Genomic DNA, 20,071 nt, shown 5'->3' with positions numbered 1-20,071 from the left:
ATAAATGCCATCCCAACTCCTAGAGAAGCTTATTGTATAGAGTTTCATCACTTCAGAGTACACAGTTCCACTGCTCCATAGCTCTGAGCTGCTTTATACCCCTCTAACCAACACTTGACCTTGGACACAGTGACCTTTTGGCTCTTGGACAGCTGTTTCATAATGACTCATTCTATTGGAAATAATGTGCATTTCTGGGGAGGTTACTAAAACTTATGTGATATTATATAGAAGTGCACCTGAATGCCTAGATCAGCGGTGGTGCATATACAGTATGATTAGCTGGGTTCACTAATTAGTGATTGTGTCTGAATAATTCTGGACACTTTTCCAAATATGAGAGAAATCGAGTGTGCATATTTTTAGTGACTATAGCTGTTACTCATTATTAATCATTGCATTATGCAAATAAGCCTGTGCAGTTTGTGCGACCTGACCATTGGCAGATTCTCTGGGTATTTAGATGAATCAAATCTTTCGTATGATTCACGTTTCTAATATGAAGGTTCATTTGCAGTTGAGCCTTTGAAGTGAGCTGGCATGCTAATATGTTTGGTGTAGTGGGAGGCTATATTAAATGTAAGATTCATTCATTCACTTTGGTTTATTTTTTTATATTAGTATGTGTAATGGTGACATACTTGTTCATTCATCAAGCTCTGCATTAAAAATGAAATAGACCAAATGCCACGAATGCCAGACATGGGAGAGAATTTATTAAAGATAGTAACGTAATTACAAGGAACACCCAGCACAGGTGTAGCTAACAGCAATAAGGTAGCATAAACAAACAGCATAACAGAGTGTTTGACGCTGAAGGTCATACACAGAAGATAAACAACACTAACCATGGGCAAGGCAGAGAGCAAGGTCCAAAAACAGGCAAGGGTCTAAACCAGAACACAATCTTAAACAAAAAGGCTAAGCTAAATCAGTAGTCAGTAAACAAACAGTCAGAGGTCATATACGAAAGAGAGAGAAGAATTCGAGACAGAAGAGCTAGGAAACTAGATTCAATACTGGGCACACAGAACCGGAAATGAGGGGTATTTATACAGGGTAAAACAGGTGAGAACAGTTAGATTAATTAGTAGGATGGAGAGTTCATGAGACGCAGTGGCGCCTGACTGGGAAATTCTGGGGGAGAGAGAGCACAGGGGAATCCTGGGAAGTGTAGTTCCATGGCAGGCAGACAGGAAGTGGTTGGCCTGACAGTAAGTCCAGAGAGAGAAAAAGGAAGTGTATGTGTGTGTGGTAGTAGTGGTGATGCGGCAATCACTGTCTTAAGAGTCCGTGTAATGTTATGACCTTTACTGCCAAATATCTTTGTTTTATGTACTTATTGATCGGATATTATAGTCTACTGTATCATGAAGAGCTTTCTATTGACACACCTGGTGATCTTATGCGTATCACTGCCAAGAAGGGGGCAGTTAATAATAACAGTCATACAGTTTTCTTTACACTTAGTTCTCCACTCAGATTAAGCAGACAAATTGCTTGTTTCCACAGGTATCCCATTTATCCATTAGCTTGTTATTGTGACATGCTCAGCTAGCTCACGAAGAGGACGTGAAGATGACGTGGTTTTTGTTTAGTATGTTTCAGCAGTGACTGGTATTAAATGGGCAATGCTTTACTGTTGGGTACTTATCAAGATGCTTTTGTGTTTACACTACAGTACTAATGTGACAATCTGTCATACCAATATTACACATTATAGCACGAACCTCGAGTGTGTAATTGTGATTATACCACCGTTCCATTATCACTGTTTATTAAAAGATTTTGAGTTGGACGAGAAAATACGATCTGTTTGGTTATAAACACATAAACGAGTGGTAAAATAGTTCCATTGTTGCTCTGTTTGTAGCTGCGCTGTAAGCACTGCATTGTTGCTAGGTTAGCATAATGGCCTCTATTTTCAGCCATTTCAGACACAATTGTGGAAATCTAAGCTGTAAATAAACATAAGAGCTTTTCTCACCCAAATAAATGGTTTTCAGGAGAGAAACCTGTGTAGATTAAAGTCCAGCGCTCGTTTGACTTTGAAATAAAATGTGTTTTTTTTTAAGAATTCAATTTTTGTTTACTTCGTCGCCCCCCAGCTGCAAGACCTGTGGAATTACAATGGTCCCCTATTTTCTGCCGCCCTAACATTTAGCTTTAAATACCCTGCAATAACTGGAAATGTATACACTTTTATTTTAGTAATAACAACTCTTAATCTGATATTGGTGGCTGAATGCGTATTATTTATTTGTGGGACCATGTCTTTGCCTGCACCGGCTTTTGAAGACATGGCATTTTTACTTACTGTGCCTATGGGATCCAGTGGTGTACAATGACATCGCATTTGGTTTGTATTTGGTTTGCAAGCGCTGCATCGTTGATAGGTTACCTGTATGTGACGGAGTTATACATAGAGAGCTTCGGTTACAGTGCATTACCGGCTGATAATGTCACTCATAAAACGCCTTTCAGCCAATCACATTGCAGGGTTGGAACTAACTGTGGTACAATTATCGTTATCTGGCTATATCTATATCAGATTAAGCTTAAGCCTGTGGGCAGTTTAGCTCAAATAAAAGGAGTATATTTGATAGATCTTGATCTGGTTGTATTGATCTGCACCTGAATGCGATTACAAATAGTGCTGGTGTGAAAATGTCCTAAAATACACCCTTTATCCAAACTTTGTGTAAAAAACGTGTGTCTGTGTCTGTGTGTGTGTGTGTGGCTGACTGTCTGATTATCATTAACAAGCTTTAATTGTTCCTATTACAGCCTGTTAAAGATGAAGTGAATTAATGTGAGGGGAAGTGATGCGCATCTCCAGGGCTGCCCTGATCATAAAGGTACATGCATATTGTAAAACTGATTTAGTGTACTCTCACACACACACTCACAGACACACACACACACACACACACACACACACACATTCACATACCATAAATGTTCCACTACTTCAGAGCAGCAGTGTCTTTAATCCTAATGATTAAAAACACACACCAGGTGTGTATTCTGCCGTGTACAGCAGTATATGGGTGTGATGTTCATGTGGTAGAACACACTGAGGCCCAGCGGTCAATAAACTCTAAACTCCCTCTAATTGTGAATGCAAATTTATTGGTAAACTGCACTGGATTCCAATACAGAGCGCAGACAGATGGAGCGGCGAACTCCTCTCAAGCAGCGAGGGTTTTGCCTCTGGTTTAGATGCTGGAACAAATGATTTGTTCTGAAAAAAAGCCCGAGCACTGGAACCTTAATCATTTATACGGCAAATAACAAATTATTCATCAGGTGTGCTAAGTGTATTCTACTGTACCACTCAGAAATGTGTAATTAGATTTCATTCTGAGCATTTGTTATTTTGTGTATACTTATATTTTACATACTAATTTTTTGTCATTTAAATATTCCGGTAACACTTTTTTAAAGGCTGCCTACATAGACATTTTATAATGCATGATGAATAACATATTTATAAAGCCATATTTAAAAACATATATGAAAAGCTTATGTCAGTAATGCAGAGAAAACACTGAATAAAGAATACAAAGAATCTTAAACCACTGCACTTAACATTTTATATATTACACCTTTATAAAGTATGCTAAAACTTATTAGGAAGAATCCTGGTTAAAAGCAGACCAAAAGTCATGCAACAGGAACTAGTATTTTTTATGTCCTTTTAAAGCAAAAAATCACTAAGTGACCTATAGGATATGTGTGTGGGACTTTCTTTATTGAACTTGGAGGAGATTCTGTCAGTATTTTTTTTATCTTTTCTATAGACAATTCTAGCAAGATGCTAGCCACTATCAGGTCTTGCTCTAACTGATTTTTCACGTGACCTGGCCAAGAGCTCACAAGTGTTTAGTGTTCAATCTTGATCACAAGATAGCACCTCACAACTCTTCGATTACTTCCCAAACTTTTTCAGAGCACCTTCAAATTATTCAAAACCTGTGGAGTTGCACAAAACTGCCACATACTTATACATATCTATGGCATCTTAATAATTAATTTAACAATACATATTAATAATATATGTACACACATTCACAGATTATGTAAGACAAACAGTAATCACACACACAAGTCTTAAGCTTTGGACAGCTATTGCTGTGGTGCATTATGATGCATAAAAATGTCAATATATACAGCTCTGGAAATAATAAAGAGACCACTTCAGTTTCTGAATCAGTTTCTTTGATTTTGCTATTTATAGGTATATGTTTGAGTAAAATGAGCATTGTTGTTTTTTTTCTATAGACAAACTTTCTCCCAAATCCCAAATGAAAAAAATATTGTAATTTAGAGCATTTATTTGCAGAAAATGAGAAATGGCTAAAATAACAAAAAAAAAAGATGCAGAGCCTTTAGACCTCAAATAATGGTAAGAAAACAAGGTCATATTCATAACGTTTTAAGAGTTCAGAAATCAATATTTGGTGCAATAACCCTTCTTTTTAATCACAGTTTTCATGCATCTTGGCATGTTCTCCACCACCAGTCTTACACACTGCTTCATGATAACTTTATGCCACTCCTGGTGCAAAAATTCAAGCAAAAATTCAATTCAAGTTTGGTTTGATGGTTTGTGAGCATCCATCTTCCTCTTGATTATATTCCAGAGGTTTTCAATTTAGTAAAATCAAACTCATCATTTTTAAGTGGTCTCTTATTTTTTTCCAGAGCTGTATATTGAAATATATATTGTGAATTGTGCTTTTTTTTTTCAATATCACCCAGCTTTAGTTTAGGGTCTTTGTCAAATGCTAAACCATCAGCAAAACGATCTTGAAAAAGTGACACTGTTTGTTAAAGGTTCTTCAAAAAGAAAAAAAGTTAAATTCCAAAAAAGGTTCATAGTTGATGACCAACTCTCCTTCACGCACCATGTGGCCTCAGTTGCTCGGTCCTGCCGCTTTGCGCTCTATAACATCCGAAAAATTAGACCCTTCTTGACGCAACAGGCCACCCAACTCCTGGTGCAAGCGGTCGTCATCTCACGCCTCGACTACTGCAATGCCCTGCTAACTGGCCTCCCGGCCTGTGTAGTAAAACCACTCCAGATGATCCAGAACGCAGCAGCACGTCTGGTCTTCAACCAACCAAAACGGGCACATGTCACCCCACTGCTCATTGAGCTCCATTGGCTACCAGTTGATGCTCGTATAAAATTCAAAGCTCTTACAATCGCCTACAAGGTGATGACAGAACAGCTCCTTCCTACCTGCACTCGCTCCTGAAGACTTACGCTACCTCCCGGCCGCTGCGCTCCTCCAATGAACGTCGCCTCACTTTACCAAACAAACATTCACACAAAGCAATCCAGACTGTTCTCATACAGAGTTCCCCAATGGTGGAACAAACTACCTTCCACTACCAGATCAGGAGAATCTCTCGCTATCTTTAAGAGACTCCTGAAGACAGAGCTCTTCAAAGAGTATTTACTCTCTTAACACCTCTAACACACTAACTACTTCTAACCTCATTTCCTTCTTCCCCTCCTTCACTCCTCTATCCTATTATTCCCCTTTGTCCTCCTTTTATCCCTATCCAAAGATGTTTTTCCTTTAAACTTATTTTACTTTGTACTTCACTATTGTAAGTCGCTTTGGACAAAAGCGTCTGCCAAATGTAATGTAATGTAATATAATGTAATGTAATGTAATGTAATTATTCCACCTCTTCTCCATCTTAATCCATAACATGGATGGAGCACAATAATTCCTGACAACAGAGTTCCACTGCTCCATAGCTCAATACTGGGAGTGTTTATACTCCTGTAGTGGAAAAAGCTTTTTGGACTTTCTGAACAGTTACCATAGCGTTAACTCCACTCTCAGCATCCTTAAGACATTTGTATTCTTTTTGTATTGTTTTCTACCTTGCTTTGCCTTTTTCTCTCCTCATGTAGAAATCCCTTTTACTCCCCTCCGGGTCGATGTGGGGTTAGCCAAAAAAAGATTCTCAGCTTAGATTGATGTGAGAAACAACCAGACAACCAGAAAGTGAGCTTTCAGCTTTTTATTATCATTAAATACAATGTTTTGGGACCATTACTCAGTGGAAAAAAAATGAATTAAATGCATAATTTGATGCTCAGTGAAATGTCTTTACTCATAAATAATGTTTCTCCTTGCAGAGTCTTAAGCATTTCTTAATATTACAGCAATATGGGTGTGTGTAGTTATCTGGCCTCAGGACAAGGCACTCAGCTATGGTTTTCATGCGGCTGTAGACAGGGTGAAACCCACACTGAAATAAGCAAGTCGGAAAGCTACTCAGCCATGTGGACTTAAGGCTATGTTTTAGACTAATGCTCAGTAGATCAGTGCTTTCTCTGTTGGTTCTGTATCTACTCTGTTACTTTTGCTACTCATTTTGTAAAGGTCAGATCAGACAAACTGATAAATCCATGCTCTGCACTTAAGTGAAGTTCATATTGTTGGTAGTCATTGGCAAGAGAGACAATGAGAAATTATACCACAGTAAGTTCTGACCCTGCAATGTGATTGGCTGAGAGGTCTTTTATGAGGGTCATTATCAGCCGGTAATGCACTGTAACCGAAGCTCTCCATGCATTACTCTGCCACAATGCAACAACAATGCAGCGCTTGCAAACCAAATACAAACCAAATGCGATGTCATTATACACCACTGGGAGCCACTGGATCCCATAGGCACAAAGCAGACATGCCATGTCTCCAATAGGCGGCGCAGGCAATGAGCAGCAATGGAACTTTTTTAACTTGCGGAGTTTTTATAACTAAACTGCATTTTCTTGTCCTCTTTAACTCAAAATCTTTTAATACATCTTTATACAATACAATCTTTTAAACAGTGATAATGGAAGTGTGGTATAATCACAGTTATAATACACTCGAGGTTCATGCTAAAACGTAATATTGGCACTGCTGTGCTGATCTACAGTACTCGGCTCAGTACATCAATATTACACGTTATACAACAGTTAGTTCCGACCTCACAATCTGATTGGTTGAGAAGTGATCTAGCCGTGATGATATTTCGTGATAAAATCACGGCCTTCTCACACTAAACTTGTATCTCACCGCCGACGCGTTGCCGAGTAACGCCGTATATACACAGGACACCCGCAGCAGCGTTAGCTTAGCACAGACTAGCGCTCAGCCGCTGCACGCTCGCCTGCAGCGTTGGCTCGTCTTTCGTGGAAAAAAGGGAACAAAAAAACGCTCGGTTACTGCCGTCTTACAGCCAGAACGCTAACCAGCCAGGCTAGGCTAAGCTAAGTTAATGCTGAGCTAAAGCAAGCTACGCTAACCTAACCACAGTCCAGCCAGCTAGCTAAAACCAACACCAACCAGGAAAATAAGCAGAAATGCTAAAATTTGCAGTGTTCACCTGAAGACGACTCCATGGAGCAGGAGAGGAGAGTATTAGTGTTATTTCACGCTCCTAACGTTACCATCTTCACTATTCCCAATCTTGATTTCAAGCTAACTTTCGTGGTGTTAGTCTGCCTGAACCATACACTGTATGTAGTTAAGTTGTGGTGGAACTACTTTTTGGCGGAAGGCTGAGTCCATATTAAAGCATATTCAAACTGAATTTCTTAAAGTTCTTTGATTTATTTTCTTGATTTATTTAGTAAAAAAAGCAAGTTGTATAAAAGCAATAGAACACTCGAGCTCGTGTGTTATCACGAATAGCATCACGGCTGTGATAATCATGTTATTTCGCGATAACACACTCCCTCTCGTGTTCTATTGCTTAATTATAGCATGAACCTCGAGTGTATTATTGCTTAATTGTACTGCACAAAATGATGATGTTCCTGCTTGTACTGAAAATTGATATGATGAAGTACTGTACAATGATGTACGTAAGTGATTAATATATTAGAGTGAAAAAAAAGTAACAGCTCAAGTCTAAGGAAGCATTCAGCACGTTTTGAAGAAAGCATTGGGTCCACAGCTTCGATACAGCAGCTAACATAAATCCGTGCTGACCACATGATGTGAGGGAATAAATTACATCAATACTAATCTTACAGAAAAAGGCCAATTGTGGTGACTCTGGCTTCTGGTGGAAATTGTCAAGATCCAGGATTCCTCAGACTGTTAGAGCTAATTTACTATCAACAGGTTTTTAAAGCATTTATTTTAAGGAGAACACTTTATATAATATTGATTTAAAGCAGCACTATTTGATTTCATGCTTCTGGGTTCCCCATTCAGTTAGGAAGTGTAATTCATTGTTTGAGGCACCACTGTAGGACAAGCTTTACACATGCATGTCACGCCTGCTACAGACTGTCCCTGTCTATGGACAAACCCCTGTCCAGAACCACAATCCCTAGCATGCACCTGACAACACCACGTGTTTGGACTCATCCAATCGCGGCTCACTCGCACGTTCTACGTCACCGAAGTTTTAGATTGCGTTTAGGTGTTTGTTATATATATATTTTTTTCTTTTTTTGCGAAGTATTTTCCCTGTTAACCATTGATATACTGAGCATTCTATTTCTGTCTGTATTTTCAGTGCATGACACTTGTTTCCTTTTTTGACTAATTTTTTTTTTCTGCTTGTTTGTATTTCTGATTTCCTGGTTTGTTGAACTCTGCTTCTGGCTCATGGTTTCGTTTTCGGTTTGTGATTCGGCTCTGATGTTCTGATTTATTGTCTCTCTGGTTTTGACCCATGCCTGTTATTTGACTACAGTTTCTGTTTACCTGCCTTGTAATAAATAATCTTTTTGTTTTAACCTTGAGCGTTAAAACTCACGTTTGTAGTGTTACAATGCAATTCTGGACAAGCTGAGATATATATATATACACGTATAGAACTAACACTGGAAGTGAATGATACATGTGGACCAATACTGTAGTGTAATATTACAGGATTTTACACAGGGTAACATAGTGCAGCTTGCAGTGTTCTGAGCCAGAACAGTAGCAGCAATAAAGACACTATTTGATTAGATATGTTTTGTAAATCTATGGAGCTTCACAATGATTGTAAAGCTAAGTTTCTAAGAATAGATACATGCTACATAATGCTTCATTAAGTCAGCTTGGTTGGGTTAAAAGTGCGAGTCTGTGGATGTCAGTCAGTGCTGATTGGGGAATAGAGCTATACGGGAATGCAGTTAAATGGAGTTGCTTTAACTCTGGAAAACTGTTATTTGATTGATCTCTGATTGAGTGTGGTTTAAATCCTCAGTGGGAATTGACCATGAAAACCGTAAAGTTTTATCTATTTGTGTGTGCTCCTGGGTGTGTGCTTGCGTGTGTGTGTGTGTTTTATAAAGCCTCAGAGCCTTATGTTACCCAGCTCTCCTATGTGCATTTCCTAAGCCTGCCTCATTTAATTAGGGATCAATTAGAGCATGCAATAATAATTACCTAAAATCGCTGGAACACGGGAGTCTGGAGCATAAAGCTGTGTGTGTGTGTGTGTGGAGACGTGGGTGTGTAGACAGGGGGAGTGCTTGTGTATCTGTGTGTGGATGTGGAAGCGTAAGTGTGTCTTTTGGGTGTGTACGCTGCATTGAAGTGCAGCAGCGGCTCTGTGTTTGAGTGATGTGTTTGAGTACAGGCTAGCAGGGTGGTCTCACTCAAATGTGTACTGATGTGCAATGGAGGTGTGTGTGTGTGTGTGTGTGTGTGAGAGAAAGAGAGAGAGAGAGAATAAAAGGGTGCATACATCTGACTGTGACCGTGAACATGTGTGTGCACTTTTGCATGTGAAGAGAGAGGGAGGGAAAGAGAGAGAGAAGAGTGTGTTTTCTGGTCTGTGTGCTGGAGACCCCTCCCTGTGAATTATCCCCTCTTAATTTTTCATTCCTTACAGCATCTTCAGTCTTTCTGCATGATTGTACGCCTTCAACCTCTCCCTCTCTCTCTCTCTCTCTCTCTCTTTCTTTCTGTATTGTCTTTGGAGGCTTAATGTGGACATTTTGACATTTAATGGTCTCTCTCTCTCTCTGTCTCTCTCTCTCTCTAATTCCTTCCGCTCTTTTTCTCTCTCTCTTGTTCTCATTCTTTCTTTCTATGCTTCATCTTTTTCTCTTTCTCTTACTCCCTCTCTCTCCCTCTTTCTTTCTTTCTTTCTTTCTTTCTTTCTTTCTCTACCCTACTTTCCACTGCCTTTTTTTCCTTTTTTCCCCCACAAATCCTCTTTTTCCTCTTTTATTCTCTCATTCTCTCTCTTTTTCATTGTACCCACTGTATTTCTTGCTCGCTCTCGTTCCCTACTGTTTCCCTCTTTCTTTCTCTCTGTTTTTGGTAACTCAAAAACGATAACTCTTTTTTGTGTCATCTCTTTCAACTTCTTACTTTTTGTCTCTTTTCACATTCTCACTCTTTCCTCCCTCGATCCTTTATTTCTTTTGCCTCTATTTCTCTCTGTGTGCCTTGCTGCATCTTTTTCATCCCCAATCCCTTTCGTCGTACCCACTCCCCACTGTTTTCCCTCTCTCTCTCTCTCTCTCTCTCTCTTTCTCTCTCTCTCTCTCTTTCGTTCTCCTCCCCTCTATACACTACACTTGTTCCCTCACCCTCCCCACATCTCTCTCTCTCTCTCGCTCTCTCTTGCTCTCTCTCCTCATTTTAATCCCTTCCCACTCCCCTCTGGTCTTTCTCAATCGTCCCCTCTCTCTCTCTCTCTCTCTCTCTCTCTCCGTGTCTGTAGTGATCTGAAGCAGGAGTTGGAGGAGGAGGGCAGTCGGTGTATGCTGCTGGTGAAGCAGCACAGGTTTAATGAGCAGTGCTGTATCCGCTGCTGCCAGCCGTTCAGCTTCCTGCTCAACCCGCGCCGCGCCTGCCTCGACTGCACCTACAACGTCTGCAAAGCCTGCTGCAGCTACAACCAGCAGGAAAAGGGCTACGTCTGCACCGCCTGCCAGAAGACCAGGTCAGTGGGTGCACACACATTCATACATTCACCATTCACACACACTCTCACATTCATGCACACTCGTTACTCGTGCAGACTGTATGCACCTGCGATCATGGGTTGCTGATGTTTATTTCAATAGGGAATAGTAGTGACTGCACGTGACTGAGCATGCGGGTCTCACACACACACACACACACACTCTTGGCACACATCTGTAGTGAGAGATAAAGAGAGAGAAAGGGAGACGGAGAGACAGGGTGCGTCCAAACACACAGACACACACCACATGCTGTTTTTTTATGTGCATGTCAAGGGTCAAGGGACTACAGTGCGTGCTATAACAGTAAGTGACAGTTCCTACACTCACAAAAGCACATACACACACGCGCACACACACACACACACTCTCTGGGTGTCAAACCGGCTGAAAGTGCAGCGCATTCATGCGTAAACAGCAGGTGACAGAGTGTATAAGCCCACACAAACATTCAGAGACAGCATTGCCATATCTCCTCAACAGAGCAGGTTAAAGCACTCTCACACACACACACACACGCACACACACACACACATACATCCACACACACACATCCGACTGCATCTAGAGAAGGCAAAGTAACATCTGTGCACCCGGGAGCACGGATACACTCCGGAGAACCCTCCTGACTTACACAAGCAGATGTGCCTCTAATCTAATCTAAAGCATATTCACACAGACACACACTCTCTCCCAAAGCATATTGCCATTTATTTAATTGTGCTGTGCTGAGAATAAGAATGAGCATTGCTATATGCTGTGTGTATCAGAAATGCAGTACTTACATCTTAAGCAATATGATGTAACTATGTTTTTCCATTTCTTTTTAAATTCAGATTTAAAACAACGGCCAGATTCACATTATGTTTAATAAATGATAAAAAATATATTTTTTTACTTCAAATATCCATAAGTTTTTGCTGAATTTTCAATATGATTAGGAAATAAGTACAGTTTGGATCAGTTTGGATATGAGGGACCACACCCAAATTCTCTGTTATTAAACATCCTATAAAAATGATCCTCTTTCACTCCCTCTCTCCTGATTTAAAAAATCACACTCCACCACCACCCATCACCTCTTCTCTCTTCCTTGCTCTTTCGCTCTTTCTTTGCTTTTTACTATTGATTTGCTATGTATGATATTACGTGTTACATGTCAGTTGTAAAGGTGTGATTAATAAATAAATAAAAAATATGTGTATAGGACAAGTGCTGCACTGGGATTATGTTTTAGCTGGCAACAAGTTATTTAACCCTTACTGATGTGTATATATATATATATATATATATATATATATATATATATATATATATATATATATATATATATATATATATATATATATATATATATATATATATATATATAGGTAGTGATGCTACACAATATTGGGTTCACAAGAAAGAGAAGACATTCAAAAAATATATATTTAACAATACAAGTTGAAATATATGATTAAAAATATTTTATCTGTTTCAGAAAGGTCAAATTATTGCCTTGCATAGAGCAGAGAAAACAATCAAACTACTAATATTGGGTTAAGAACTATCTAACGCATTATTTAAAAGTGGAAACACAGTGGAAAACATCATTTTTAAGGAAGGAATGTGGTTGGAAAAAAAAAACTTGAATTATATATTTTTTAAGGAACTAAGGAATGTGTTTTATAGTGAAAGTAAGAGAGAGTAAGAAAGTAAAAGCATTTCCACACACACACACACAATGCTAAAGGAACTTAAGAGACTGGGTCTTAACAGCTGTGCAGCCTAAAGAAACCCACTTATCATGAGGGTGACCAGCAAAAACGTCTTCATATTTTTAGTCATCACAAAGATTAGACTAGATTGAACCAATGTAAGAGGGTCATGTGGTCTGATGAGTCCAGATTTACCCTGTTCCAGAGGGATGGGCACATCAGAGTAAGAAGAGAGGCAGGTGAAATGATAACACCCATCTTGCCTTGTGCCTACAGTACAAGTCTTTGGGGGCAGTGCTCTGTTCTGGGGATGCTGCAGTTGGTCAGGTTTAGGTTCAGCAGCAGTATGTGCTGAAAGAATGAGGTCAGCTGACTACCTAAATATACTGAATATAGACCAGGTTATTCCATCAATGGATTTTTTTCTTTCCTGATGACACGGATATATTCCAAGATGACAATTTCAGGATTAATCGGGCTCAGATTGTGAAAAGCATCAGAATGTTACAGCTAACATTCTTAGATCATTTAATCTGTCAAGTTTTCTAGATGTTTTTGGAACGTTTTTATTTATTATTTTTAAGCGTTCTGGAAAAGTCACAACATAACTTCGTAATGTTAGTATTCATCTGGCTGGGAACATTATGTGAGAAACGTTCTAATAACATTGTGATGCAAACCATTTTCATCTGTTGCACGTTTTCAAAATGTTCCTGAAACATTATTTCTGCAATATTACAAACTAACTGTCCTGCAACATTTTAAAAACCTTACTAAACATCCGTTCTCTGTTAGCTGGGATGACACATCAATTTTACACATGGATTGTTCACCACAGAGTCCAGACCTTAACACCATAGAGAATTAAATCTTTGGAATGTGCTGGAGAAAGCTTTGCGCAGTGCTCTAAATCTCCCATCATCAATACAAGATGTTGTACTGGAAAAATATAAATACTTCACTGGACATCTAAACTTGCCACAAGGTAAACATACATGTTTTTATTTATTATTTTTTAAATCACATTATCGCTTATTATATATATATATATATATATATATATATATATATATATATATATATATATATATATATATATATATATATATATATATATATATATATATATATTTGTCATAGTCGAAACAGTTGAGGGATACAGAGTGTAGGTTGGTCTGACAGGGAGAGGGCGGTGTGGGAGTGAGTGAGTGAGTATTATTGTGAGTATTACTGTCTGCACTGCTGTGTGCTCAGTCAAGTAGTTAAAGAACTTTCTCTTGTGCACTCTTTCTCTCATTTTTTTCTCTCTCTTTCTCTTTCTCTCTCTCACACTCTCTACCTCTCTCTCTCTCTCTCTCTCTTTCTCTCTCGGTCTCTAAGGTGTTGTATTTTGATACAGAAGAGGTTCTGTCTTGGTGTGTGTTTATGCAGTGTGTGTTGTTTCTGCATGAAGCTGCTAAAAATAAAGTCAGATTATTGGTGTGTTTCAGAATGCATTTCATGGCAGCATTTCATCAGCTGATTATTTTTCCCATCTGTGTGTGACGCTGCTCTGGCAGATGTAATGCAGACTGTGTGCCTACTAAAATGATTACTTCTGCTTAAGCATCTCAGCCTGACGTGAATCCACCCCACATACACACAAACAGACGCGCACATGCCCACAGAGGTGCACAAATATAGCGTACATGATAAGCTATTAATGCCAGTGTTTTTAATGGGAGGCAGTGTGGGTGTGGGTTGTTATTTGACAGCACAGATAGTTAATGCTCTCTTCCAAGGTTTTGTCAGAATACCAAAAAGTTAGAGCTTTGTTTGATTCTATTCCATAAACTATGGATATAATGGTGTCTTCCATTTACCGCTGAATTTGGATGTCAGAGCTGAGAATGTTATCACACAGAGTTGGGGGCATTCCAGTTAAAATTCCAAAAAAATGACAGATTTTAGATTGTTTACCATAAGTGGTTGTGCATTGACTTTTTGGCGTTTTAGGAAGAATCCAGCAAACTTATATCCAACTTTTTATTTCTTAGGTTATCAGTGTGACCATTGTGTCAATTTAGCACTGTTAGTCTTTCTAGTTAAAAACATATTATATGGTATTTGAGTGTTCAAGCATCACGAGTGTCCAAATAACCACAGAAAAGTAAAAGTTGGACATTATTGTGTGAAATACTGATTTAATGAGACACAAAGAGATACTGTATGTGATAATAAACTGTGTAACTAGAACTAATGTTTTTCATTACTGTTGATGTGCAGTGGAGCATTCATATATTCTGAATTCGAGGTTTGTGAGGCTCTCCTTAAAAATCAACAGGCTCTCCTTACCAACAGAATATTAGTAGTAGCACAAATATAGCGTACATGATAACCTATAAATGCCAGTGTTTTTATGCGAACCAGTGCAGGTGTCTGTTATCTAGGGGCAGTGTTGGGCACGTTACTTTGAAAAAGTAATTAGTTATAGTTACTCGTTACTTCTCCAAAAAAGTAACTGAGTTACTAACGGAGTTACTCCACTATAAAAGTAATTAGTTACCAGTAAAAGTAACTTTTTATTATTCGCCCGTCAAAAAAAGGAAATCAATTATGCATTTACTATTATTATTAGAAAAATAACAAAAAATAACAAACGAAAATAAACCCAAAATGTTGACAAAAATATAATCTAACGAATTTCAAAAAAATAAAACGAAATTCTCCACACAACCAAAGAAAATTACTAAAACTTGTAATACTGAAAAAAGCGGAAAAACGCGTCTGGGGATGAAATTTAACAAACCAAGCCACTCAAAAGAAATATGTATATATAAAACAAAATAATGGACAAAAACAACAATTTAATGCCCGTTAAAATGGTATTAATATAACAGCTTCACCAAAAGAGAATAGAGCTTAGATCGTGCCCAAACAATCCGACCCAGCCGGAGCCCGTGCATATTCTGCCCAAGCCCGAACCATAAACTGTCATTATGAGCCTGACCCGATCCGCCCCATAAACTGTCTGTTTTCGGGCTGATTGAATGAGCGAAATATAATCAGAATTATGTTAATTAACACTGTAACATAGAAGCATAGAACTATTATTTAATTTAAATGATTTTTAAGAACAGCTACACACAATGCTGCAAGTCAAACGCGGAGGCGTTCACGTGCGCCCAGAGCTACGTGATTACAGTTTTCATTTTTATTATAGTTTAATTTTATTTTGTTTTTATTTTTTCTGTTCATTTTAGGGTGGGCTTGCTAGCGCGAGCGCTTTACACAAGAACTAACGGACCACGAGTGCCGCGCGCTCGGCACAACAACTCCCGCTGTACAACTCCGCTGTACAACAGCGCTTATAAATAAATTAAACACAAAAATGAGGGTATTCTATCAGTAATTTCAGTTCGTTTTAGTTAGTTTTATAAAAGCAAAATACAGTTCGAGATAGTTATGTTTTTCCTTTTAATTACCGTTTTTATTAGATTCAGTTTACACAAATGTTTTTCACTTTCAATTTTCGCTATTTCGTTCGCTTTAGTGAACAATAATAATTGGTTACTTAGCAACATTGTGATTATCACACCAGAGCTTTATATAAAATAAAAATGATGAGCCTGATTTCGGGTCGGTCCTCAGGTCAGGTGGGATTCGGGCAGAGAATCTAAGCTCTAAAATAGAAAGCAGCAGCACCACAAAAACCGGAGCAGCTAAAAAGAGCTTAACGTCCTTAATTCGGAACTTGGGTTGTCCACGGCAATCACTGAATTGATTAGAGCACGCAAATCGTCACAATTGTGCCTCACTTCACCACGCCAAACCACAGGCACAGCGGCCAGAAGCTCAAGTTCACCGGACAGAGGAGGGGTTAACCAGGGCAAAGCGAAATAAAAAAAAAAAGTTAGAGCGGCTAAAGTAACGTGCAGTAACGGGGTGTCGGAAATGGTAACGGCGTTATAGTTACAGTCATAGTAATTAGTTAGATTACTCGTTACTGAAAAAAAGTAACGGCGTTAGTAACGCCGTTAGTTTTAACGCCGTTACTCCCAACACTGTCTAGGGGAGTGCCATATCGTATCATACGTGATAATATCGCCAAAAAATATGAATATCGTGAACGATATTATATCCTTAAATATCGTGCCATATCACCCACCCCTAATTATCACATCAAAGTACTACTTTTTTGTAATTTTTAGCAAAAGAAAAATTCACACTGTTCTCATTTCCCATTATATATCTACTAGAGACAGATTATATCTGTCCAGTATCATTTATTTTACTTTAATCCTGGATATATGGTGATATTTGGAGTGCATTACTAGTAAATCTCAGTTAGCCATATCATATTGCATGCAATAATAAAATGCTAAATTATTTTTTAATTCAGTGTTTTGTCATATTGCCAAAAGTACCGTTATCGTGAAAATACATTGTGGAAATATTGTGATATTATTTTAGAGCCATATCGCCCACCCCTACTGTTATTTAACAGAACAGACAGTTAGTGCTCTCTTCTGAGTGTGTTGACCTTTCTTGTTGAGGACAGTGTGAATGGGGGAACTATCTATTAAAAAATACGGGTAACTGAATTTATTCTTGAAAATGATATTTGAAAATGAAAAATGAAAATTTAGATATTTAGTGTAGTTTAATTGAAGGCTCCCACAAAGCCACATATACAAGTATTTATTTGTGTGTTTGTGTGTGTGTGTGTGTGTGTGTGTGTGTGTGTTTGCATTCTGACTCAGAAGTTACAGAACAGACACATGACTTAACTCACACTTACACACAGCGCTGTCACCTTCTGTTGAGTAGCATGTTAATGTATGCCTGAGTGTATGTGTGTGTGTGTGCGTTGTGTGAATGGGTGTGTAAGTGTGTGAGATGCTGTGTGTGAGAGAAATATAGATGTTGGTTCTTGTGGTGGTGATGTGGTTGTGGCCTGGGTATACCTGATTAAAGCTTCTGAAACACACATACACACGCTGATGGCCACACCAATGTGTGTGTGTATTTGTGTGTGTGTGCAGATGGTACCTGACAGCCGTGGTAGAAGTCTGCTACTATTACCCACGCACTCCACCTGATTCAGAGTGAGCTAGCAAGTCTGTGTGTGTGTGTGTGTGAGTGTGTTTGTGTGTGTGGAGAGAAGAGAGAGATAGGCCAAGCAAGGGGGAAACGGACAATAAGTGAGAGAACAAGAGAGGAAGGGAGAGAGCTGGAAATTATAATATAAGGGTATATAAGCACAGGCATATCTATTTTTATATATATATATAATTAAAGCATCTTAAAACACCACTACGATATACTGTATTACCATGGGTGGGAAATGGAATTACAGTCAAATAAGCATCAAATCACACGCATATAGAGGTTAAAGCTTTAAATCTGAGATCTCACAGTTGATGGAATGATCTTATGGGTGTTTTAACTGTTTTTAAGCACATCTTACAGGCTGCCAGTTACCTCCAGGTTTATTAGCTTTGTCTTCCATTTGAACTAAGCACATTTCTATACTACTACACTAAACCTGTGTTGTTCTCCACCTGCTTTCACAAAACGACAACGAGATCAGTAGTGAGCTCCCACAGCACTTTTAGTCTGTAGCTCTTTTACATGCACATGAATGAAGAAGCTATTTTGGCTGAGTACTAACTGTACACAGATCAGAAATATGCTATATAACACATTTCAGAATTTTTAGTTACCCCTCCTTGTTTGAGAAACTAAATACAGTATTTGTGTGTCTAAGTAATATATATGATAATATAATATTACATAATAATATTAGGGGTGTCACGATTCTCTAAATCCTCGATTCAGTTTTATTTCTGATGTTAGGATCACGATTCGATTCGATTCTCGATTTTCTTTTTTCTTTTTTTTTACAGCAGAGAGGCCTATGCCAGTTTTAGATTAGTCTATGGTCAGTCATTGGTTTGATTCATCAAATTTACAATATCTTATTTCAAAAGGTGGGCTTTATATAAGTGATGCAAAGTGATACAAGTGATCTGTAATACACCACATTAGGCAATGGTCAAATTTAAATAATTTTATTAAGATATATATGTAGTGCCCTCTAGAGGCTTTTTTGTAGCAGCAGTGTGCACTATTAAAACAGCAATGTGCAACATAAAAAAAAAATAAAAAATACAGGAACAGTCATGTACAAACTAATATAACAACTAGAGCCTTAACAAACTGAACTCTATTCTACTATAACAGTTAAACATGAAAAATAAGACTCGGTCCCTGAGAATGAAAAGTTTTTTACTTTAATAAAGATATATTATTAACTTTATCTGAGAGAAAGATGCTCCTTAAGGTACCAAAACTATTAACATATTTGAGGCTAGACAAAACAACTCTTATTTTTATATTTTCAAGTTTTTCTTTAAGAAGATGAGAATGTCCACATTCTCTGGAGAAAGGACTGCTCTTTGAGCAGTCACAATATCCGTGGCGTCGGCTACAGTGTGCTGCGCCATTTGCGTAGTGTGCAAGCGCGTGCTTGCGTAGCTAAGAGGGAGGGATCGTCGATCCTCTTTTTGACTTCGAGGCTCGAGACCATGACATAATTCCGATCGATTTTGATGAAATATCGAAATTGTGACACCCCTAAATAATATTATAATAAATATAGTGCAGTTGCTCTCTCCATGGCTCAGCAAGTCTGCTCGTATGTTGTTTAAGACACTGATTACATTATTATGTTTCTATGACATCATTTTCTGAGCGTCTTCTCTTTGGAAACCAAGCCATTTCCACCCAATAATATGGTACTTTTATATGCCACTATATTAAATATAGTGATATTGAGAATTGAGATACATTCAGTGTACCAGCCCTTATTAAAAATGTAATAAATAGTTGTTTTTTCGTACAATGTCATATCTTGCTATTGTTTGTGAAATTGTAGTTAGCATTAAAGACAAAACTTTAAAAACTATAAAGCAGTTTTAAATTTGGATTTTTTTTTTTTACGTTTTTGTTTGTTATATATTATTTTGCAACTTATTATGTCTTAAAATCAGGGTATTCTAGTCACTTAAACCGCCATGTTTTTTTTTGTTTTTTTTTCTTGTACTTTTCTTGTACTTACTCGAACATTACAGTGTAACTATTGCTTTGCGTGAACAAATGAAATGATTTTTATTTGTCATGTGATTAAGCTTTAAAAATACAAAATACACTAATAATTTAAAAATACAAAAAAAAAAATATATATAGCTGACGTATCTATAAGTCAATACAGTATTTGTGTGTCTAAGTTATATATGTTTCTTTTAAAAAATAAATATAAAGCAGTTGCTCTCTCCATGGCTCAGCAATCTAATCTTATGTTTTTTGAGACACTAATTACATTATTATGTTTCTATGACATCTTTTTCTAAGTGTCTTCTCCCTGACAACCAACCCATTTCCACCCAAA

At 38.0% G+C, this 20,071-nt stretch overlaps 1 protein-coding gene across 5 annotated transcripts in view; it reads left to right on the top strand.

Moving 5' to 3' along the window:
* myripb (myosin VIIA and Rab interacting protein b) overlaps positions 1 to 20,071 on the top strand; it is a 226,130-nt gene that overhangs the window by 103,960 nt on the left and 102,099 nt on the right. For 3 of the 5 annotated variants that reach the window (XM_049463492.1, XM_022668832.2, XM_049463490.1), the window contains exon 3: positions 10,696 to 10,917. In XM_049463492.1, coding sequence (XP_049319449.1) covers positions 10,696 to 10,917 — 222 coding nt within the window. Of the gene's footprint in view, positions 1 to 10,156; positions 10,918 to 20,071 lie in introns of those variants that run through there. The other 2 variants (XM_049463496.1, XM_049463488.1) reach the window with 2 other exon arrangements.

This window comes from Astyanax mexicanus, chromosome 1 (assembly GCF_023375975.1).
Source record: "Astyanax mexicanus isolate ESR-SI-001 chromosome 1, AstMex3_surface, whole genome shotgun sequence".
NCBI lineage: Eukaryota > Metazoa > Chordata > Actinopteri > Characiformes > Acestrorhamphidae > Astyanax > Astyanax mexicanus.
This window is presented reverse-complemented; position numbering and strand designations above follow the sequence as displayed.